Source organism: Pelodiscus sinensis, chromosome 7, assembly GCF_049634645.1.
Source record: "Pelodiscus sinensis isolate JC-2024 chromosome 7, ASM4963464v1, whole genome shotgun sequence".
Lineage (NCBI taxonomy): Eukaryota > Metazoa > Chordata > Testudines > Trionychidae > Pelodiscus > Pelodiscus sinensis.
In genome coordinates, this window is record NC_134717.1 from 43,478,724 (window position 1) to 43,502,677 (window position 23,954).

General features: G+C 41.5%; 1 protein-coding gene across 3 annotated transcripts in view; it reads right to left on the bottom strand.

Moving 5' to 3' along the window:
* Nucleotides 1-23,954, bottom strand: part of GPR155 (G protein-coupled receptor 155) — a 54,326-nt gene that overhangs the window by 19,083 nt on the left and 11,289 nt on the right. For all 3 annotated transcript variants that reach the window (XM_014570181.3, XM_006116492.4, XM_075933658.1), the window contains exons 2-7: nucleotides 18,354-18,865; nucleotides 13,695-14,094; nucleotides 11,330-11,495; nucleotides 9,372-9,527; nucleotides 4,748-4,831; nucleotides 3,366-3,486 (exon numbers count right to left, since the gene is read on the bottom strand). In XM_014570181.3, coding sequence (XP_014425667.2) covers nucleotides 3,366-3,486; nucleotides 4,748-4,831; nucleotides 9,372-9,527; nucleotides 11,330-11,495; nucleotides 13,695-14,094; nucleotides 18,354-18,819 — 1,393 coding nt within the window. In that variant the 5' untranslated portion in view covers nucleotides 18,820-18,865. The remainder of the gene's footprint in view (nucleotides 1-3,365; nucleotides 3,487-4,747; nucleotides 4,832-9,371; nucleotides 9,528-11,329; nucleotides 11,496-13,694; nucleotides 14,095-18,353; nucleotides 18,866-23,954) is intronic.

Genomic DNA, 23,954 nt, shown 5'->3' on the forward strand with positions numbered 1-23,954 from the left:
TGCTTAAAGTGGCATGGGGTTGCTCTGTGCCTGAGGGTTCTGGCAACGGGATCCTGCAGCTTGGCAGGCCGGATACAGCCCGCGGGCTGAATTTTGCCAGCCCGTGTTGTAGCTCCTCAACATGTCAAGTCAAAAGCTACAAACAACATTTTCTTCTAGTTTTTCTTTGACAAAATTATAATCTGCAAAGTTACATTATAAATAGGTATCCACTCTATATTTTCAAGAGTTAGTTTGTTTGTGCAAAATAAAGTTATACTTCAGGATTACCTACAGATACCAAATTTTGCATAAACAATCCTGCCACTTAAATTAGCTGAATGCACTACTTTTTACATTGGAATATGCTGGGTGAAAGGTTTAAATAATTATTTTTGTTTTTCATTGGAAAGAGTCATGACAATTATGATTAGTGTTCATAAAAATATTTGCTAACAAAATTAAAATCAATTCGCCTAGTCAACTGTCATGTTAGTGAAAAGAAAAATTTTACTGTTACAAATCACAAAATAATTCAAATTACTTATGGAAACAGTAATGGAAGCTTTATGAGTTTCTGATTAAAATTTACTATGTATGGTAACTATTCAATAAATATGAAATAAAAATGAATAATGTTTGAAGTTGAAATCCTACAAATTTAAACCTGTTTTTACTTCCCTCTTGCAAGCACATTAATAAAAAAAATCTATTATATATATTTAATTTTTTGAACTTTCCTGTAAGTGTAATCTATGCAAAATGACTTTGCCCTGTCAACGACATCCTTCACCTGCGAGTTTAAAACATCAGAGAAACTTGGGCTCACTGTACAGTAAGGTTCCATTTACAAATGTTTTCTACTGGATTAATAAACAATTGGTAGATGTCATAAGAATGTTAGACATGAGTAGCTTGTTTTTATCATTACTCATGAGGACCTGAATAGCAAGCGTTACAGATAGGTATTGTATCAACAAATTAACCAGCTGGTCACGATAATTGATTGGTAACTATTATTGATTAAAACATCTATTAATCAGTTATACATAGCTAAATAGAAACATAATCTTAATTATTCTTTACCAGAAACGCTGTACATTTTTACATATGCATGACGTCGTCTTTGAGATGGACTTCCCAATTCTATTATCAGTTGGCCCCAACTCAGGAAGTTAGCAAACTACATACTTCCATAATTTATGAGAAAAACTGGATAAGATTTTTAAAAATGGTTAAAGCTGGTGTCCTAAGTCTATAATTTGTTGTCTAAATAAGGGACCTGATTTTTAGCCAGCTACTCCCACTGGGAAATGCCCTGCATTTATGTAGCTAACCCAGGGATGGGCAATCATTTCAGACACAGGGCCACTTCAGAAATTTTTGAAGTGGCCCTGGGCTACCCTGGCAGGGGCAGGGCCAGAACACTTCCATGCTTTCCCGCCCACAGACTCAGACTGGCCTGTGGAGGGGAGGGGTGTTAACGTGTGGAGTCTTTGTCCCTGCTAGAACCACCAGCTATTCTGAATAGCTGGCGGTTCCCTTTAGGTGCCCGTTCCCCTGCCAGCAGGTGAAGATTTCACACACTCCTCCCGCCCCCAGGTCAATCAGGGCCTGGGGGTAGGGGGAGCCCGTAAAGTCTCTCACTCCCTGACCCAGCCCTGCAAGGGGGCACTGCATTCAGAGTCAACCACCAGTTGAGCAGCAGCGGGGAAAGCATGCAAAGTCTCTCATTCTCTGCCCCTATCCTGCAAGAGGTGCACAGTGCTTAGAGTCAACCCTAGCAATGCCCCTGAGGGGGGAGGGCGGGGAGACTTCATGCACTTCCCCATCCCCAAGCCCTGATTGGCCTGAGGTCAGGAGAGTGGCAGGGTGTCGGAGGGCTGGATACAGCCCATGCAGGCCCTTTTGCCCACCCCTGGGCTAACCATAGGTGGGTATGAGTGAATGAAATGCAAGTGCAAAGAAGCTGCCCACTTAAAACTGATCCTGAGACACATGTATGGTTGAGAAGTACAGGATGGGCTGGAAGCCTTTTCAAGCCTGGTTAAATTTTCCTCACAAGAAACTTTCTCTGGGCCTGTTGATGTTTCATCATCAAAGGCCAATGAAAAGGTAATAAACCATAATCTACATGATGTAGTGATCAGAATTTTCCTACATTGTTGCTTTCGCTGTCATGGGGGTCCTGTGTGGCGAGCGGGGCTGTCCCCACTGACCCAGTGCGGAATGTGTACCTCTCATCACACAGTGGTTGGGCCTCCCTGTGGGATCAGCCAATTACAAAAGGACAACTTTGGACCCCTAGTGGAGCTGGAGCAGCCAAACTATGACGGCTGGGCCTCCTGCCTAGGCAGGCAATAGCTGTTTGGGTTCTGTTGTCCCTGGGTGGGGCTGAACAAACAAACGGTAGCCACACTAGTGGCAAGCGGGGAGAGAGAAAGGAGAACTCAGACAAATTTCCTGTTAATGATTTAACCATCAACTTCTACTACATTCCCTGGGTCCTTTCTACCACTACGTGCATCTCGGACCTCTTCCTGGCTGGCTGTGGCTTGGTGTCCCAGTCACTCTCCGCAGTTGGCTGCTCATCCACATCACAGTCCAGGTCCACAGTATCCACCACTTGGAGAGTCACAGACATTTCAGCAGGAGCTTGCAGCACATGTCCTTCTTCCTCAGCCAAACCACACTGAGCTGGGCTGCCTCCTGTTATCGGTCTCTTCTTCCTCAAGCATATGCAGTAGGGACAATGGGCATGGCCTCCTAGTACCACAGTGATTGGGCAAGCCTCATTGGCCTAGTGCTGGGCTGATATACCCCCCTCCCCATCACACTCACTTTAGGCTACCCAAGTGTTTTGGCTCATTCCTTCCACCTCTTTTGGTCTAGTCTGTCTGCTTTCATTCTGCCTCACGTCTAGCATAACTTCCCCAAAGTTCTGCTACTAGACTGCAGTCTGCCACGGTCTCCCTCCTTAAGAGTCCACACATTATACTTACGAAATGTTAAAAGTCTACACCCCATTGTTCACTCTGTTTGCTTTTGCCTTTAGGACACATTCCTACAATTTCTTCAGTACAAGCAGGCTGCTGCATATATACAGAACTGCACTCAAGTCAAATGGAGCTCTGCAAATGCACAGCATGTATCCACATGCTACCAACTGCAGGATCAGGACCTTAGACTGTAAGCTCATACGTACAGGCATATATGTTTCTGTTTGGCAACAACCTGCCACTGTATAGAGCTGTGAACATTACATAAGTGATTAACATACCATGTGAGGAAAGATGACTCTGGAGAATATAATCAATTACTCCAGAACACTGTGCACTACAATACCTTATTTGTATCACATGAAATCAGAGGTTATTCTAACTTACCTGTCCACAAATAAGTACCATAAATCGAACTGTACAACAAGATGAACACCAAAATCTGCAAAGTGATGTTTCTCTCTCTAATAATGAAATTCCACATCACCATTCCAACGCATGCAACAACCTGAGAAAGGAGAATGAAGCTGCAATCATTATAGTATTGAAATGAAAATATGAAGGAGAAAAATAAATACTGCAGCACAGCAACAATAGTTATCAAAAATCCACTATTAGCAGCTAGGCATACTGAATTTTATTTAAATTTATGAAATTTTCAACTATTTAAAAATTAGTTTTGATATCACTGAAGCAGTGTAAATAGTGGTCTCAAAGAAAGTTGCATCACTGACATAAGCACCTGTTTTTCAGGGAATTCCTATTTTTGACTATAAACATACTATAGGGTAATACAAACCTGAAGTAAGAGGGTTCAGAAAACAAAAACTTATAAAATGTTATACATATCCTTTTAGTCTGAAGTGTTTTAAGGGTACTGAATAAAAAACCTGAAGTCTTTTCTATCAATTCTGGACATTAAAAATCCTATGAAAATCTTCTCTCAATTACAGGATTTTACTCCAAATGTCCTTGGACAACATCTTCCTCTCACTGTTGGGCCATCTGCTGTGTACCAGATGTCCTCAAGTGGCTGACAGCAATCAAATGAAGATGGGTTCATCTCAGTGGTGCTTAATATATATATATATATATATATATATACTGGGAAGCATGTTGGGAGGAAAAAGATATATGCTATCTTTGGATAGATGATTAACACCACTTAGAATTTCACATCTATATTTGAGAAAAGAATGTATTTTAAATCTGAGCCTTCACTTTGGATTTCCTCTGTTTCTCAGTTTGAGACATAGTTCTATCAGAGAGGTTTTAATGCCCTAATCATTAATGGTTTTATTCCAACAATTACACAGGCTTGTTCTGTACAGTAAATACTATACAATCTACTATACAAAATCTCTCAGGAACAGTAACACTGAATCTGTTTAGAAAGTGATGTGTGTTAGATCTCCCCACTCCCCTTTTCCATGATACATCTGTGTGGAAAGCTCTCAGAAAAAATAAAAGCTTGAATCTACAGATTTTTATATTCTACACAGCAGGGGCATAGCCACAGATGGGCCTGAGTGGACTGTGGCTCACCTACTTTACTCCCGGCCCACCTCACAACAGCCCGCCCAGTGCTGCAGCCAAGGAGCAGGGCTGAGGAGTCAGGGTTTATCCTGCCTTGCTCCATCAGGTGCTACAGCCTAGGAGCGAGGTCAGGGAACTGGAGTTTAACCCCACCCCAGCAATGCCCACCCTTCTGAGGTCAGAGCCCACATAACCGGGCTCTTCTGGCTATGCTACTGCTACACAGTACTGACCTGAGCAAGGAGTAAGTTTGTTGTCAGCATATGAGGAAGTTGTTTATATTTCTTACTCAAAAGAATAATAGTAAGAGACCAGATCTGAAACACACAAAAGAGACAAGAGCTCGATTTAGGATTTTTAAAAATTAAGATGAGCACTCAGGTTTACTATACTGGAATTAAATACCTAAAAACAAATGGAAATTACTTTTTGGGTAATAAACCTAGATGAGTGAGCTCTATGCCACCTGCTCTGCTTTACCATAGGAGGCACAGCTTCAGTGCAGTTCTTCTTGTGCTTGGCAGGGTATGATTTCTAGGGGACTGTTGTTGCTGGGACAAGTTAAAGCCGTTCTGTCATGTGCAGCAAACTCCTTGACCCTAATGATCAAAGAGGTGGAAAAGAAGTCTAGGGGTGCTCTGGATAGGAGGATCTGGTGCATTCTGTTTGTATCTCTTTTTAGTTTAAAGCACAGATTTCACCCATTCCTCTCTTACAATTCCACACAGGCTTGTTGAATGCCAAGATGCAAGCACTAGTTGCAGCTGTCCTTCCATCCTCAATGACACAATCAGTACCTCAGTCTATATTCTGTTTTGTTATCTCTTTCAAGTTTGTGTTGAGATAGTTAAGGATCTAGGTTAACAAAATTCACATTTCTTCTAGGTAGGGAGATTAAATACAGTTAATTGAATAGTCAATGAACTTCGTGAATTCTCATCGGTTACTCAACTATTCTGTAGTTCCCAGAGATGAGGCCGGCAGCCCGAGAGCTGTGCTGTTACCTCTGTATCAGAGGAAACAGCGCGGGGTGCCAGGTGGAAGCTGGTCTGCAAGGGGAGCCAGTTTAAAAACCAGCTCCTTGCGTAGAATGGCTGCCTGTTGACCCGGGCTGTTCCCTCTGATACAGTGCCAGCAGCGTGGGATGGCAGCAGCCCTGTCCAGGGTGGGGTGGCTGAGCTCAGCTTCTGGACCCAATGTGAGCCAGGCTGCCTGGCTCCTAATACACTTTAAATGCAGAGTAGCAGCAGGGTAGGTCCCGGACCCGGTGTGAGCTAGGACTGAGCTGGGCTGCTGGCTAGCCTGCTAAAAAAATTTCTGGTAGGGGAAGGGGGAAAAACACACAGTGTCAAAAATGCACTAACTGATAAACTTTTCTTATCCGTTAATCAACCACACCTGCGTTTCTCAAACTGTGGGCCCCGACCCCCCAGGGGGTTGCAAGCAACTTAGAGGGGGGTCGCAGTATCACAAGTTTGAGAACTCCTGAACTACACTATTATAGTCCTACTTCTAGGGATGTTAGATAGCAGCTAATAGAATAGTTGACTAATTGCATGAATTCTTAGCAGTTAGTCAACTATTCTATAGTCCCCAGGGGCAGGACCAGTGCAATCTGGCCACATTCCCAGGGAGCCCATGCTGCTGCCTCTGTATCAGAGGCACCAGTATGGGATGCCAGGCGGGAGCCAATTTGAGAGAAGCCAGTTCCCTCGCAGACCGTCTGCCTGCCACCCCACTCTGCTGCCTCTGATACAGAGGCAGTAGCGTGGGGTGCATCCTGGGCTGGCCGTAGACAGAGGCTGCTCCAGAATCAGCCCCTGTCCACAGGGAGCTCGGAACCCGCATGGACAGGGGCTGCTGCTGCGAACTAACCTCTGCCCAGGGAGAGACAAGCCCAGCCGTGGGAAGAGGCTGCTCCATGGCAGCCTCTCCTATCCCCCTGCCACACTGCTTTTAAGCTGGCTCTTCCCAGCACAGGTTCCTGCTTCCTCCCCCCCAACCTTGCTGCCTCTGATAGGCAGCAAGGGGGGTGGGGCGAGGAGGAGGAATGTAAGTAGTCAATTAGATTAACCAATAAGCCTAGGCTTATCAGTTAATTGTCTGCTCGACTACTCATTCACATCCCTAACGTTTTCTATATGTACCCATGAGCTACACTGTGAAGTCTATCTCCAGAAAGAAGCTTTCTATACAGAACTGGTACTTAGTAAGGAGAAATTTTTTTCTTATTATGAAGGACTAATTTACATGCATTTTATTTTTAATTCTATTTCAAAACTATGTGGCATTTATTCTTTCTTTTCAATTAATAAAAATGTAGGGAGTAATACAATACAAGAATGTAATCAGTAAATCACACTAGTTTCTTTAAATTCATTATCACATATAATACATTTCAACATAAACTTACCCCTTTTTATTACAATTTTCAAGAAGGGGCAATAAAATGGTGATACAAACAGGCAAAAAAACATGAAATGCAAATGTTAGTCTGGGATAGTTTCTGTGAAAATGAATTCCAAAGCTAAATATGGAGTGAAACTCAGGAACTGTGCTCAATGGTGTGGCTCACCAGGCTGTGGGAACCATTCAGCATGGACATTTTAACTTACATTTTTAAAAACCAACCAACTTACTTACATACAGCATTGTAATGATATCAAATGATGTACCCTGGATGTTACATTCAATTTTATGAACCAACCACCCAAGGATGCTCCCAGGAAAAGAATTTCCAAAACTTTTTAATCAGTGTTCCCTCTAAGATTTTCTTTCCATACATAAGCAGAATGAGTTTTGTCTTGTGCACCAGTAATGAGGTCACGTGCGCTGGTTCGGATGTGTGTCACCATGGCACCCAATTTATGAATATCTTATAAATATTTTATAAACTTTTCCCTTGTCCTCTGTGCTGCCATGTCTCCCACCCTCCCCTCACCTCATCTGCTCCCCTGGTGCCTGCTGTTGTCCCCCACCCCTTCCCTTCCTCTACTGTCCTGGCTCCTGCCCCTCTCGCTCCCCATAGCCCTCCTGGGACCTGCCCTCCTCCCCATCCGCTCTGACCCCTGCTCCTGCTCTTCCCCCTGTGCCCACCCCTCCTTTAGCCCCACTTATCATCTGTAGCGGCTCCCCATCCCTCTCCCAACACCTCCCTCTACTCACCTGCCCTGCCTCTCTTCTGCCCACTGGTGCCCATCCCTCCCCTGAACACTCCTGCTGTGTCTGCCCATCTTCTTCACCACCACAAGCCCCTTGGCACCTGCACCTTCCCTTATCACTGCCCGCTCCTGGGCCTGTGCCCTCCCAACACCTGCTGAGGGGAGAGGTCCTCTTCCTCCCTGGTGCCCACCCTTTCATTGCTATTGCTCTAGTTCTCCTCATGCTCCTCTGCGCCCTAACACATGACTTGCTCAATCTCCTGCCTTCCTCATGCCCGCCCCTCATTTCAAATCCTCTTCTCCCCTCTCCTCTTCCTTCCTCTTGTCCCCATTGTCCCTCCCCACTGCCAGCATCACCCTAACCCCTCCCTTTTCTCACCCCCACTAGCACCTCCCCTGTATCCCTTCCTCCCCTGCTTCTCCTGCCCTTTCTCCTCATTGTCTCCTCTTGGCCTCCTGGCATTTCTCTATCCTCCTCCCCACCCCTTGGTGCCTTCCCCTTTCTTCCCCTGCCCTGGCTTCCTCCTCTCCCCTCAGCACAAGCCCCTTACTCTCCTCACCCCACCTTCTCCATAGTTATCCGCCACCCCTTCCCTTATGCCTTCCTGACACTCGCACCCCTCAATCCCCCGTTGCTGGGGTGGGACAGCATGGCCAGCAGCTGGCGCATATGCTGCCGATGGAACTGGGGCCATGGGGCTATTTTAAGTACCCTGGCCTCAACCCAGGAGCAGCTGCACCATGTCCCAGCTCCAGTCTCAGCACACAGAGCAGCCGCCCGCCACGTGGCCCAGCACAGCACTTGGGGCATGGACTGGAGCCGCGGCTGCAGTGCTATTTTTAGTACCACAGCCCAGGCTCCAGCAGCTGTTAAGCAGACTGCCCTGACCGCAGCTCCTGCCCTGGGGAAGAGCTGAAACTAGGGCCAATGCTCTGTGGTGGCAGGCCAGCTGCTCCTAGGGTGGGGCAGCCACCCGCCACCCAGCCCCACCTCAGAGCAGTCGAGAAGCCACTGTGCAGCTCTGCTAACAAGGTGTACGCCAACACTTTGAGTCCGGCCCACCCTAGCAGGAACTATGATTTTAATGTAGAACTTCCAAGCTAAATGCTCCCTCTAGCCAAGACTGTGGAGGCATTCAGCTCAGATAGGTCTCAGAGCTTTCACGTCTATCTTTGCTACATCAATAGCCCATGGCAGCACCTTTTTTGGATACAGGGGTGGGTACTACTATTGGACAAAAAAAAAAAAAAAAAAAAAAAACCCCCCACACCTCACACAAACTTACAGATGTGTATAAATCTAGTATTCAAGTGCCTCATAATTTGCAATATATTTATTCTTAAATTCCCTGTGAGGATGGCAACTGCTGTTATCCTCATTTTTACAGATAGGAACAGAGGCACAGAGCACATAAATGTATTACCCAAAGACACACAGGGAATTTGTGTCAGAGCAAGAAATCGAACCTGGTTCTCCAAAATGCTCAAATCACCAGACCATCCTTTTTTATTTTATTTTTTTAATATTAGCTTTATAGCATACCTTTTATCCTCCCTCCTCCTCTCTGACAACAGGAAAAAGTGATGAAGTGACAATTTTGTCTTTCCATTACCTGGTTTGTTGATTGTCACTGCCTTCCTGCCATTTAATGTGGTTTTGATATTTCCCGTGCCTTACTGTATTATTAATACTCACCAAGGAGACAAGACTGACAATACTTATATCAAAGCTAATATTTTGGATTGCAGATGCCAGTGGTTTTGGATCCATGGATGGAATGGTCAACAGCCAAGCAGAAACATACATGATAGGAGCAGACACAAATGTGCTTATCACCATTCCTGAGGTAATCTGCAAACAGAAATCAAGAGAACACAGTGGAGAAGATATCAAAACCTCAAGTTAAATTATCTGTTTTTAGGAAATATGCTATGGGCAAAATTCTATCCTGTTCCTAAATACCATATGGAATTCTACTGAAATCAGTACTGTATATTGTATGTTTGGAATCAATCAGAATTTGGACTAAGAATTGAAGAAAATACACCCATTTTTTGCAGTCAGTTAAGAATAATATGAACATTTGGTAAAAAGCGTAATCTGAATCATCATCAGTTTAGAAGCTCTCTGCAAATTCTCTCTTATATTAACACACTTTCTAAAATGAGAAATTCCAATGATTCCAGTACAGGACTGGGTGCATGCAATACAGCGCTGTATGTCACAGCTTAGCCTCTCTTTCCAATGTACAGCTTTGTATTTTAAAGCAACAAACAAAATTTAGTTGGGCACACGTGCATTTTCGGGCACACAAATTTGAGAAGGAAAAATACCACAGATGTATTTATAAGTTACTTAGATTTGGATTTTCCACCGTTTCTGCAGTTTTGGAATTTACATGGCAGCATCAGCGAAGACTACACACACACCAGCCCTCTAACTAAAATAGGAACATTGACATGGTTGGTAGACACAAAATTCAGCCTATAGAGGTTTGTTATTTTATTTTTCTTGTATATTTTTGCAAAATTTGGTGCATTTTAAAAATTAAAACAAATGTTTTAATATTATTTTGCCTAAAAGGGGTATTGAAAAAAAGTTACAAATGCACATGTAAATAGTGCCAGATTCAGAAATCAGGGTGTGTCCATATTCAAGGCAGCAGCAGCTCCCCATATAGTCGCTCACTCACTCACTCTCTCTCACAATCTTTTTAGAAAGCTGAGGTTAGGAGCCACTTGCTGGGTCCAGTAAATAAACATGATGCACCCTGGCTACTTGGACTTTCCACCTTGAAGTGTATGGGGAAATACCTCTAAGAATTTAACTTAATTCATAAAAATCTCATCTGTTTAAGAGGTTTTTTTTTATAAATTCAATAGATAAGTTGGAGCAGTGTCCTCTGGATAAGAAAACAAATTTAATTCTTGGTTTTTATCATAAGCTTTAATCAAAGGGGCGAGAGTCCTCCAAGGTGGTATTTTAAAACCATCATAGCAGTGAATTCAGCTCTCACTGAAGCAAATGATAAAACTTCCATTGGCTTCAAGAGGAGCACACAGAATTAGGTCAATGCTGAGCATTTTTGTAAATTCCACACTTTATTTTTCCTTATGCCTTAAGTAATTTCAGTCTACATATTTTTTAAATCTAGAACTGCGGTTTTCAAACTTCACTGCATCACAAACCCTCTCCGACAAAAATTACTCCAGGTACACGACCACGTGAGGGACACCGAAGCCTGAGCCTATGCCACGATACCCCGGGCGGGGGGAGGGATGGAGGGGAGGAAGGAGAGATCCAAAGCCTGAGCCCCCTCACCCTAGCAAAGGGCCTGTAACTTGAGCACTACCATCCGTGGCAAAAGCTCTTAAGCTTTGGCCCAGGTGCTGGGGCTTGGGCCTCGGGCCTCAGCAAGTCTAAGCCAGCCCTTGTGACTACATTATAATGGTCGCTGATCTAGTTTCTAGAAATAGGACCTTAGATTTTAAAAATCTCTTACATAATTCATATTTCGATCTCTAGGGAGCGTAAGACACAGACATGTCTATTTTTTGAGAAAGTTGGCTTGACACGAGTTTGTATTAAAAGTATTATATTAGTAAAATAAAAATAAAAATTAGCGCTGAGTTTGCTAAACGTTAAGCACATACAATCTCTACTTCCATATTGAACTGGTTTGCAAAGATAGCCACACCAGGTGCTGCTGGAAAGACTCCATAGAGAAATGCATAGTTTGATAAACTTGTGTGGTTGACTAAACTGTCACTCTTGTCCAACAATTCCACCATTTCTCTACAGAAAAGTGGCATCATCAGTCTAAAAAGGAAAGAAAATACAAGCACATATTACTCACTTAAGTGACATTTCCCTGCATTGCTTTTACTGCAAAAGGGGAAATTTCAGGCATATCTAAACAGCAGCATTAAATATATGAAGAAAAGAGGAACCTGACTTTCAGTAACTACTTCCTTAGATACAATGGTAGGTTTACCCAAATCATCATGTTCAAAAGAATAAACATACAACAGAACCAAAACAGTAAGTTTGGGTACCTGCTAACTATTGCATCATGTTTGAATGAGGGAAGTTTTTGTTTTGTTTTGTTTCCTTCCTTTTCCTCTTTATAAAATTCTGGGTTTCTATTATTTCCAGCCCAGCTACCAGCTCATTTGAAGAAGTGTGGTTGGCCCACAAAAGCTCATGATACTATATATTTGTTAGTCTCTAAAGTGCCACAGGACTACTTGTTTTTAAAGTTACAGACTAACTTGGCTACCTCTCTGAGACATCATATAGACAGAAGCAGATCCAATCTCAGAGTCACTATATAAATTCTCTAAAACAATTTACTCTGGTTTTTGGATCAGAGCCAATGCTCATTGATGTCAATATGAATTTTGTACCAGCACCAGCAAGAGCAGAGCCGGCTCCAGAATCCAGTTTGAGATAATTAAGTTAGGCTTTTTTTTTTTTTCACCTTTCTACAGATCAGGCAACCAGATGTAGAACTTGAAAATAATCTAGCTGCTGGCATGATTTTGGGGATGCTGTGTCTGAGACAAGATATAGTAGGAATTCTATTTTTGGTATCCTTCTCATCTCCCAAACAGTCCATACATCAGCAAAATTACTGAGAAAACCTACATATACCTTGCTCTGTTAACTGAAGAAAGATGTCATATACTGACAATGGCTCCTGGGGGAAATCTATACTAGGACTGGGGAAACCCCACAGGCTGCAGAATAAAGAAGTGGGCAATCACATATGTTTGAACAGCCTGCTGTAAGAGTCCAATATTTACAAGTAAAACAAGTATTTTGTCTACAAAAGCTCAGGTTAAACAATTTTAGGCACCCTGTCCATTCTTAAAAAGAAAACAAACAGCAAACATCTAATGTAAGAGGGGAAAAAAATCTTTTGTTTGGTGAACTGAGCAAAGAATCAGTGGAGTTTTTGCAAAACTGAAACAGCATTCATGTACTACCCGGTAAACCTTTCTACTTAGTCTCCAAACATCAGAGACAATTTAAATCTAACAAGCTTTCAAAGAATTTTTGTATAAGTTGCATTGATCTCATAATATGCTGAAATGCTTTTTATGCAAAGTCAAAAACCAAAGGCAGGAGACTAACTTGAGACACCTATCTCCTTGGAAAGGAAAATTTACCTGGTTTTCAGAGGTGCGGAGCATCAACAAATGCCACTCAAGTCATTGGTAGCAGAAGGTGCTCACTCACCACCTGCATATGGAACACTGAGCCTATCTTTAGACATTTGGGTTGGGAAATATTGACCAAGATTTCCAAGCAAAAAAAGATTCCCTTAGAAATGCTGTGTTAGGACAACTTTTCTAGATGTGGAGGGAGCAGGGAGAACCAGGAGCAAACAAAATCCACACAGATTCATATAGGCCTAGTAATTTACAGCTTCACTATCACTGATCTGGGTTATGCATGCTAATTATTTTTACTCTGCCAACATTTAAACTCCTCTTCAGATGACATTTATACTTCTTTGCCTCTATTGGAGCAGTAATACTGTGATGAGAATTATAGTTCCACAGCAAGGAAAGAGTGCAAAGTTCATCAATAAGAACATTTATCTCTATTTAGTGAGGGCAAAGAGATGGCAGAAATTACTTCATTGTCAAATCAGCTGAATTTTAAAGGGAAACTATGAATTTAAATGTAAATTTTAGGTATAGTTTTATAGTCTAATGTGGACAGAAGTCAGTTTTAAAAATAATTTAACCCAAAATACACATTTAGGGAATGTAAACAATTCTGAATAGCACAAGAAATTAAAACAACTCAAAAGCAATTAGGAACAAATACAGCTCACCAGTTTGACTAGCTAAGCAAGTTAGAATGTTTTTTTTTTTTAAAGAGAGATCTGTTTTAACAGATACGGATAAGTATTAGATATATTGACTCTCCAGATAACACTTTTCTAAATATTGAGATATACAAAAATATTGAAACATGTAAATACAAAAGCAAACATGTCAAACTTACAGTTTAGCTGTGATGAGAAGAATCAGTGCAACAAATGCATTCTTTGTCAGTTTTTTTATTTGTCCCACCATAGTGAGACCAAGATAAAAAAGTGCTGAGCCAGAAAATGAACTGGCTAGTCCATCAAGGAAGTTTTCAAAATACACTGGAATCTTCTGGCCAAGAATAAAATTGGAGGCAATTCCTATGAATACCATGAATACTATTGGGTTCTGCAACACTCGAAGGAGCGCAAGACCCACTATTTTTATTTTGTTGTGTGACATACTGCGATTATCCCTCCATTTCTGGATTTCACATAAGATAAACCCAAGAGGATTTAGCATCATAAGAGATATTGGAGCCACTAAGTAAATGTACTGGAGATACTCTGGGTAAGTGGTCTGATATAAAGCTTCAACTAGAAAACAGGAAATGGAGAGTGATTACTGACAATGCTTTAACAAAGATATACGATTCAATACTAAAATGAATTGCTCTCTTAAACATACAAAAACATGTTCTTCATGCTAATGAAGTTAGCTTAATTAACAGTTGAATATTTTTACTGTTAATGCAAAATGACAGTCAGGATATAAAGAAATGCATAGTTAATTGTCATTAGACCACAGATATGCATTGAAAATAATACAAATGATAAAAAGTTAATTATCCTATGTTGCTTTGCTGTAATATAAATATTTCAAGGGCCAGATGACTGATTCATTTTGAAACCGTGTTCTAATATTGCTGTACAACCAAAAAATACCACCACCATATGGCCTCTACTGTAGACTGTTCCACATTTCAAATAAAATATATGTGTTTTGTTTTATATTCCAGAATCACAGTCGAGTTACTGAATATTATTAATACAGTTTGCATAAGAGCTCAATTTGCAAATTGTTTTTTTCTTAGGAGTCTTTTAGATCTCTTTGAAATGTAACCAGCCACTTGATGTACGTATGACAGGTGTACTTCATCATGCTATACTTATGCTCTTTTTATGACACTCTATATTACAAATTAAAAGATACATTAATGCAAAACAAATAATCATGTTCTATGACTACTCAGGTCAGGAGCTAGGATTTAGGCATCTTGGGTTCTACAGTCTGGTTTTGTGACCTTGAGTGAACCACTTTGGGCTCCCACTTCAAAGGTACTGAGTGCAAACAGTTCTCATTGACTAGCCTGATTTTCAGAATTAACTACTTTGTAACACACTTTACACAGGTGTAAAAAGGGTGAGAGAGATATCCTCATAGGACTACTGTCAAATAATTACCTAGAGGTGCATACATATACACACTGTAGCATTAACAACCCTTCCCACATCTTTTAGGTCATCAGACCTGCAGGGCAGCATCTGTAATTTCTATATGTTCTGCAGATCTCTACCATAAGAGAACTTTCTGAAATAAATATTATTCTTGTTTCTGTTGACAGCCTCTTTACCTGTGTCCTAAATGAAAAGACCAACAAGATACCAGGCAGTTAGCTATGTAATGTGCTAGTCAGTGCTAGAAATGTGCTAGTCAGCTAGAAATGAGTGCTGAGGGAAGCCAAATTAGTACCAAATATGATAAATTAAAATCCACTAGCACATTTCATATTTGATATAGAGCAGAATTGGTTTTGCAAGAAGCCTAAGAATTTACACAACCCCTCATCTCTTTAGCTTCAAGGACAAAGCAGAGAACTAGCTATCTGCTAGGGCTAGGCTAATTCCTTTGGTTAGGCAGAGCAAATGCTATAAAATAGGTCAATTAGTATCTCTAAAAGTGACTAACAACAAGAAAAATTCCAGAAGGCAGGGGATTGGAAATGTAGGATGAAAGCTTCCATTTGCATGGTTCTAAGCAGTATTTGGAGAAATAAAGGTACAGAGGAGCAAATATTAGGAGACTCAATCAGACTGCTCAACAGCATTGATTATAATAGTAAAGGACTTCAAAATTTGCAGAGGGCAGGGCATTTTCTAAAAATAGTGACAACCTCCTGCTCAGAAAGACTAAGTCAGGGGAGGGAGATTGGTTTTATGAACTAACACCATGAAGATCAATAGGATCCTACTGTTGCTGAGTGGAGGTCAGGAAATTTTTTTTTTTTTTTTAAACAAGGACTTTCTGGCTTTAAAAGAACACACACCTGTAAGACTCATTGTTCAGCTATTGACCTCAAATTACATGGTAAAACACTTCATTGCCTGTTTACAGCTCATTAACTCAGCATACTTTGCATTACTCACAGTACTTACATTATCAGTATGTTTAAAGGGCAAGTTATAAGGACTCTGTTGTGCATTATTATTATATTATAATAATAGAAACCATCTGGATTTGCTAAATCACTTAGGGATGTGAAGATTTAACCAGCTAATCAGTTAACAGGTAAGCCTCACCTTTAGTGGGTGAGACTTATTGTTTAAAGTTAACTGGGGGGGGGGGAGAGGAGATGACTTCCGCCACTGACAGGGGCTTCTCTGGCTGGACAAAAGCAACCCCTGCCTGTGGCAGGTCCAGGCGCCCCCTTCCAGGCAAGGGCTGCTTCAGCTGGGATGCAGGAGTAGTCCAAGGATTTGCTCTTTCTTTTATCCACAAATGGAGCAGCATGCTCAGCTCTCAGATACTTCTTGGAGCTTTACAAGAGGAGGGGCGCATGCCTGCAGAGCAGCAGAGATCAAAACACAGAATGATCAGGACAGGCATTGTGGGTGGGATACTGGTGGAAACCAGTTTTGTGGACAATAAAGGGAGGGAAAAAGAAAAATGTCTCTTTTAGGGATGGAAATGGTTTTTTTCTGACAAAGGCATATTGCAGTGTGTACATTCTCACCGTTTTGTTGCCAAAAGGCAATTTTTGGCAACAAAAACTTGGTAGTGTAGAGTAGATAAGGCCCTACTTCACCTTTCCCAGGTGACTACTGAAAATACTCCAGACCACTCTAATAATGGTTTGCTTTCCTGCATCTACAGTAGAGACTGTCTATATAGCACTGCATCAAGAAACATACTCTTACTTGATGTGCAAGCATTTTCATTGCAACTAGTGTTATTAAGTCTTCCATATTTATGCAACTTGAAGTTTTATCATTTGGCGAACAAGGGAAGATGAAATAGTATATAAATGTACAATTAAATTGCACCTTCAGAATGTTAAAGTTTGGGGCAACTCTAGTAGCCTGAATTGAAATCAGCATGTTTTCTAGGGGCGTAGTAAACCCTTAATTATCCATTCATAATAAGATTTTTATTCCACATTGTAAATTTGTGGAAACACAAAAAATTCTGAAACAAAAAGAAAGCTAACATTATAAATGATGAGCCTTTGCAGCCACCCATAACTCTGTGACAACAGTACAAAGAGCAACATGACTATAGGACATCAATATTTATTTCAGTCAAATCTACCAGATGTGTGTGTGAAGTCATTTGGGGGGAATAGGAAGATGTCCAATCTTTGCGGAAGTTTTGTACTGCAATATATATTGCATTAGAAATATTTACTGTGCATGAAAGATGTATAGTTTTAGGAAAGTTTTCACACAAAACTAAATTTTTATTTAAAAGATACATTTAAGGGAAGTGTATTGCTCACAATTGACATCAGATTGATTCCTTTGGAGAATTAAATACTCTCTTTATACAGAAAGAGTACAGCACAAAAAGCAGTAACACAAAATTCCTTAGTCTGCCCTGCTATTGTGCTTCAACACGGACTTAACAAGGCTCACTGGCGTGCATGACATGTTAGTTTGGCCTATTTATTTATTAGTTTCTCTATTGACACTGCTAACATGAATGTGGACGTCTGTCCACTGAAAACCAAACTAAGATCACCAATTCATGATATGGAGACCACTGAACAGCTAACCCTAACCCTAAGCCTAAGCCTAAGCCTAAGCCTAAGCCTAAGCCTAAGCCTAGGTTTATCGGGTAGTTGAGTCACTACACAACTACTCACTCCCTGCCCCTTGCTGCCTCTATCAGAGGCAGCAAAATGGGGAACTGGAGCAGGTGCTGGGGGAGCTGGCTTAAAAGCCAGCTCCCCCCAGTATCATCTCCATGGGGGTGGCAGGCGGAAGGGAAGGGGAGAAGGCTGCAGGAGAGGGAAGAGAGGCAGCAGGAGGCCTGGTGCAAGATGGGACTGAGCAGTCCTGGCTCACGCTGGGTCCCAGACCGCTGCAGCTCTGCTTTTTAAATGTACTAAGAGCCACCGAGTCCCTCGCTGCTCCTCTGCCTTTTAATGTAGTAAGAACCAGGTGGCTCATACTACACTTAAAAAGCAGAGCTGCAGCAGTCTGGGACCTAGTGCAAGTGAGGACTGATCAGTCCCAGCTTGTGCTGCCCCTAGTAGATAATCCCTTTATCAACTAGTCGATGGAAATTCTTCCCTACTTCTGGTCCCTATATACTTGGGGTAGATGCAAACTGACAAATTACAGCCAAAAGACTCTATATCCTATTCTGTATTCCCAGAGTCATCCAGTCAACACATCTGAAGTCATAAGCATGGCTCTGTGCAAGTATATTTGTTTGCTGACAGCCCAAGTTTGCAGAGTGTAAAACAGTTCAAATTTAGAAGCATGTGTGTATAAGACTGTACAGAGAGCAAGTGCCTAGGACAATAAAAAACAGAAGTTAACAAAAGAAGGAAAGCATAATTGGTAATTCTTACCTATGGGATACCCCAGTGCAAAGTCATTGCTTTGTGTAGCAAAAATAGGGAACAGTCCTGCTTTGCTAAACCGACTTTCAGGACTGGCTACCAATAATGTTAAAATACAGACCAAGAAAAATACAGAAGCTTTGGCAACCAGGATGCTAAAAAGGAAGGACCAGTTCACATTGGAAAAATTAAGTACCACCATGTTTTTGAATAGTAAAGCTGGGAGTGCAAAACAAGAGACAAAATTTCCCAGTCCTTTGGCCTGAGTTGACGTGATGATGTTGGCTCTTCCAGCTATATATCCACAGAGTATGATGCCAAAGCATTGTAGCAAGGCAGGGAAAAGCCTACTTATTGACATAGAAGGAGAACTGCTGGTAACATTGACTTGATCGTCCAAATTGCCAGGCAGGCAATGTGACATGTTGGCTGAAGGGGAGAGGTTCTTTGCAGAAATGTCTGAGAAAGTATCCATCTTCTCTCACCGCTCTTTTTAAAAGCACAGTTAGAAATGTTCTGATCTGTAAAATAAAAGAACAAAACTGTTACTCAACTTCTGAGTGGGTGTGCATCTCACTGATTATTTTAAAATGCACTTCCAAGTTCCTCCCACAAAGACTTTATCTGTCACCAGACCAGATATGACAGCTACTGAGGGAAACAAAACTGATAAATAGAATGAGTAATCCTTGGCACATTTGAGACTAACAAAAATATCTGTATAGTAGCATGGGCTTTGATGGACAAAACCCACTTCTTCAGATAACCCTCCACTCAAGTTCATCTGAAGAAGTAGGTATTGCCCATGAAAGCTCGTGATACCCTTAGGCTACGTCTAGACTGGCATGATTTTCCGTTAAAAGCATTTGCAGAAAAGAACATCTAGATTGGCACGGACGCTTTTGCGCAAAAGCACTTTTTGCGGAAAAGCATTTGTGCCAATCTAGACTCAGTTTTGCGCAAGAAAGCCCCGATTGCCATTTTCGCCATCGGGGCTTTTTTGCACAAAACAGTTTTTAGCTGTGTACACTGGCCCTCTTGCGCAAAAGCATTTGCACAAGAGGGCTTTTTCCCCCGAGCGGAAGCAGCATAGTATTTGCGCAAGAACACTGACAATCTTACATTAGATTGTCAGTGTTCTTGTGCAAATTCAAGCGGCCAGTGTAGACAGCTGGCAAGTTCTTCCGTAAAAGCAGCTGCTTTTGCGGAAAAACTTGCCAGTCTAGACACAGTCCCTGAGAATAACAAAAATATATATAGTATGTCTACACCGCATTCCTCTTTCGAGAGAGGAATGCAAATGCAGACAAACGAAATTGCAAGTGAAGCGCAGATTTGAATTTCCCGCGTTTCATTTGCATAATCACGTCCAGCTGCTATTTCGAAATACCCTATTTCGAGATAAAAAACGCTGTGTAGACGCGGTTATTTTGAGAAAAAACCCTTACACTATTTAGTGTATTTCAAAAAGCAGCCGGACGCAACTATGCAAATAAAATGCGGGAAATTCAAATCCGCGCTTCATTTGCAATTTCTTTTGTCTGCATTTGCATTCCTCTCTCGAAAGAGGAATGCAATATAGACATACCCTAAGTTGCCACAGGACTACTTGTTTTTAAAGTTACAAACTAACATGGCTACCCTTCCGAGACTGATAAATAGAAAACTTAAAATCCATTAGGTGGATCCCAAATGTACATTCTTCTCTCCTCAGCTATTTTTCTCTTTTGCTGACAGTGGCAAGTACACACACTTCAGCAAGAGTGCAACTGTACAAGTAGGACAAATATTAAAGCCACTTAGGTTTCTGCTTTAATTCTAGTATACATATCAAATTAAACATTGATGCTCATTGTAACTCATGAGCTGAAACAATGAAAAAATCAGTTGACTTACAAGGTAACATGACTTGCGGATTTTCTGTTATATTCCCTGGAAAAATCTAAAACGTATTTAAAATAAATAAAGGCACATTCATCTCCTTAAATCAAAAGAAAAATAAGTCACTGTGAGGCAGTGTTCCCTGTAAGCTGTGCACTTTTCTAGATGCTCAAAAGAGATTCAAATGCTGCCCAGCTGATTAGCAGAGCAATTACAACTAGGTTTTTAGTTTCCACTGGTGGTGCACGTTCACTCAGACCAGGGAGGACATAAAAATTTATTCTGCACATGGATGGAAAAGATTATAGGGAACATAACTGCAAACTATCACAAAGTAAACCTAATGCATTTGGTCTTGTTAGACCAGGACTGAAAACTAATTTAACCTAACACGGTCATATCAGCCAGTGTACACAACATTGTTTTTAAAAACAAACTATTTTAAGTAATTTATGTCTCAGGTATCCCAAACAGGCAGCACTATTTTAGCTGAAATAATATTTAATAGCCCTCTTTAAGAAACTTTTCTAACGTCGTGAAAAATGAATGTAAGCACAGTCATAAAAATGTACATGTTTGTAGTGTAGATGAGGGGAAGGAGTCTGCTTTAAAAAAAGTGAGTTTTCCCAATGCACGACACCTTTGTGGCAAACCTGAAATCTAAACCATTTCAAATGAGGAGTTACAAGCAGTTTCAGAGCCAATGCCTTCTCTCAAGTTCCTTAGTCAAATTGTATTGTTATACAACCCATTTATATATTGCAAAAGATTTCTCTCCTCCCATTTATGATGATGCTGAATAAGACACCAGTCCAAATGGGCAAATGATTAACTCTGCTGAGGAAATAGTATCTGACTAAACACATCAGAGGGGTAGCAGAGTTAGTCTGTACAGGACAAACTTAAAAACAACAAATAGTCTGGCAGTACTTGTCGGTCATCTGAAGAAGTGGGCTGTGCCCACAAAAGCTCATAATACCATACATGTTTTGTTAAGTCTTTAAAGTGCTACCAGACTATTTGTTGTTTGACTAAACACCGAGTGCTGTCAAATGCAGAGTGAACAATCTGATTCAGTATATTCTATTTGGTTACAATATTGCTTGCAAATGGTGGGTGTTAACATTTTCAGACAAAGTTGTGATTTTTAAGTTGATCTGCCTCTTTCATCAGACATCTTTTTCCCCCCCCTCCCCACACACAAACCATCTCATTGATGACTACAGAACCAAAAAAATGTGTGTTTGAACCCATCACACATCTTGATCATTTGTTCATTTGAAAGGACAAATGATATAATTTGATAAGAAGAATGCAAATTTTGAATGTAAGAAAGCAAAAATATTCTCTCAATTATTCAGACAGTTCAAATGTTTTCTACAGTCTTTAAAAATTGGCTGACGGTCATGTGGTTTTTAATGCTGTCAAGTGATGGGCCTCCTGTCCAAGAGCAAGGAAAGCACATTTTAGTTTAATATAGTAATACATGTTTTGAATGAACTGCTTTCTCTTTACAATGCTATATGGCAGGGATGGGGAAATTTGTTTGGGTTGGGGGCCACTGATCACAACAAAAATCAGTTGGGGGACACACACAAGTGAGACACAAAAAGAAAAAAAACGTAACTGATGTGGCTGCCGACCGAGAAGCAGAAAGGCACTGCCCACGTTCCCCTCAGACACCAGAGTATAGGCAGGCCCAGGCTAGTAGATTTTGTGGGCTCTAGCCCACGTGGGAGGTGGCCATTAGAAGGGCAGAGGGAAGGAAGGGACTGGAGTGCCAGGACAGACTCCCAAATATTAGGGGAGAGTCCCAAGCCTCGGGGTCCAGATTCAGGCAAGCCAGGGGCCACATATGGCCCCTGGGCCTTATGTTCCCCCACCCCTGCTATATGGCATTAAAATGTAAGATTAGTGCTAAGCAGACTAGGAAATAAGGAACTAGCTTCCTCCCTTTCCCACTGGCTTTATTCTCTGCCTGACTTCTGGGACCTTTTGGAGTCAACAGGGAACCTTACCAATTTACAAATTTACTTATTTTATATTTTAGATGTGTGTGTCTGTCTGTCCATCTGCAAGTCTGTTCAATAACTAAACGGTAAGAGCTAGGACCAACCAAATTTGGTATGCAGCTTCCTCTTATAACAACTTAAAGCAAAGCAAGGGTTTGTTTGTGCCAAGACAATGAGATGTGCGTGGAATTTGATTGTTTGTCATAAAATGGTAAAGGAGGGTGACGACTAAGGGACAGAAATGGGGACTGAGACAACTATAACCCCATTGGTCCAGTAGAGGGACAGTAGTGAAGAAAGGGACAGCTATACACTATATATTTCAGAGAGTTTATCTGTTTGTGCATCGGTGTGACTGTCACCCAGCGAGGGGCACGTACCTCTCACCCAGTTGTGCCCACTGCAGCCATGGAGAGAAGATTCTCACCTGACCTAAGCTGCTGAGGTAAGAGAAGGCTGGGAGTAGTCCTCTCTCTCTAGGGCAGCCTGCATACTAAACCCCTCAACCCCCGCGCCACCCAGAGCAATGATTTAAATGAATTAAACAAAACCTTTTGGAGTTAAAGATCCAAGCAACACTGGGTAAATCTTCTAGTTTAAAAATAAAGAGAGCAGTATTTCATCAGCATTGCCTAATGATACTCAATAAGATGTTATAGAGGCAAATTCCTAATCAAGAATAAATTCCACAGAAGAGCTCATGATTTCCACCCAGGTGGAAAAAAAAACCAGATCATTGTTCTAAGCCAATTATTCTTGTAACTAGAATAAAACCTGCTGAGCAACCAGACTTTCTGCATCATTCACCTGCTCAAGAACTCAAAACAAAGTATTAATTTTATTAGAGATGGTGTGGTGGCTGCTTGGATCACAGATTTGGGTAAGTACCTATGTAGGAACCATTAAAAAAGTAGGAGGGGGAAACTTTGTTTAGTTCTAAAACTCAGGGGCTGTGTCTAGACTGGCAAGTTTTTCTGCAAAATCATCTGCTTTTGCGGAAAAACTTGCCAGCTGTCTACACTGGCCGCTTGAATTTCTGCAAAAGCACTGACGATCTCATGTAATATTGTCAGTGCTTTTGCGGAAATACTATGCTGCTCCCGTTCGGGCAAAAGTCTTTTTCCGAAAAACTTCTGTGCAAAAGGACCAGTGTAGACAGCAGAGATTTGTTTTCCACAAAAAAGGCGATCGGGGCTTTTTTGCAGAAAAGCGCATCTAGATTGGCCACGGACGCTTTTCCGCAAAAAGTGCTTTTGCGGAAAAGCGTCCTGCCAATCTAGACGCGCTTTTCCGAAAATGCTTTTAACGGAAAACTTTTCCGTTAAAAGCATTTCCGGAAAATCATGCCAGTGTAGGCGTAGCAAGGGGCTGGCTACACCGGCCAACGGGTTTCTCTGAAGAGCGATAATTTGAGAGACTGGCCAATGCCTGGCGCAGTGCAGCTCAGAGAGAGAGAACAGAAAGCACCAAAGCAGAGACTGAACCAAGCCCTAGGAGTATAACCCTGAAAGGGGGGAAGAGAAAGAAGAGAGAGGAAACATCTGGGACTGAGTGGTAGCCAAAAGGGGGTCGGAAACATAATCAAAGCAACTTTCTCTTATTCTTTTGATTCCTCCTGTGCTCAAGGAAACAGGAGTTTGTATTTTCTCGGTAAGCAGACAGATTTGCAGCAGACATGGCTGTCTCCATCATCAATTTCTTCTTGCAACTGAAACTG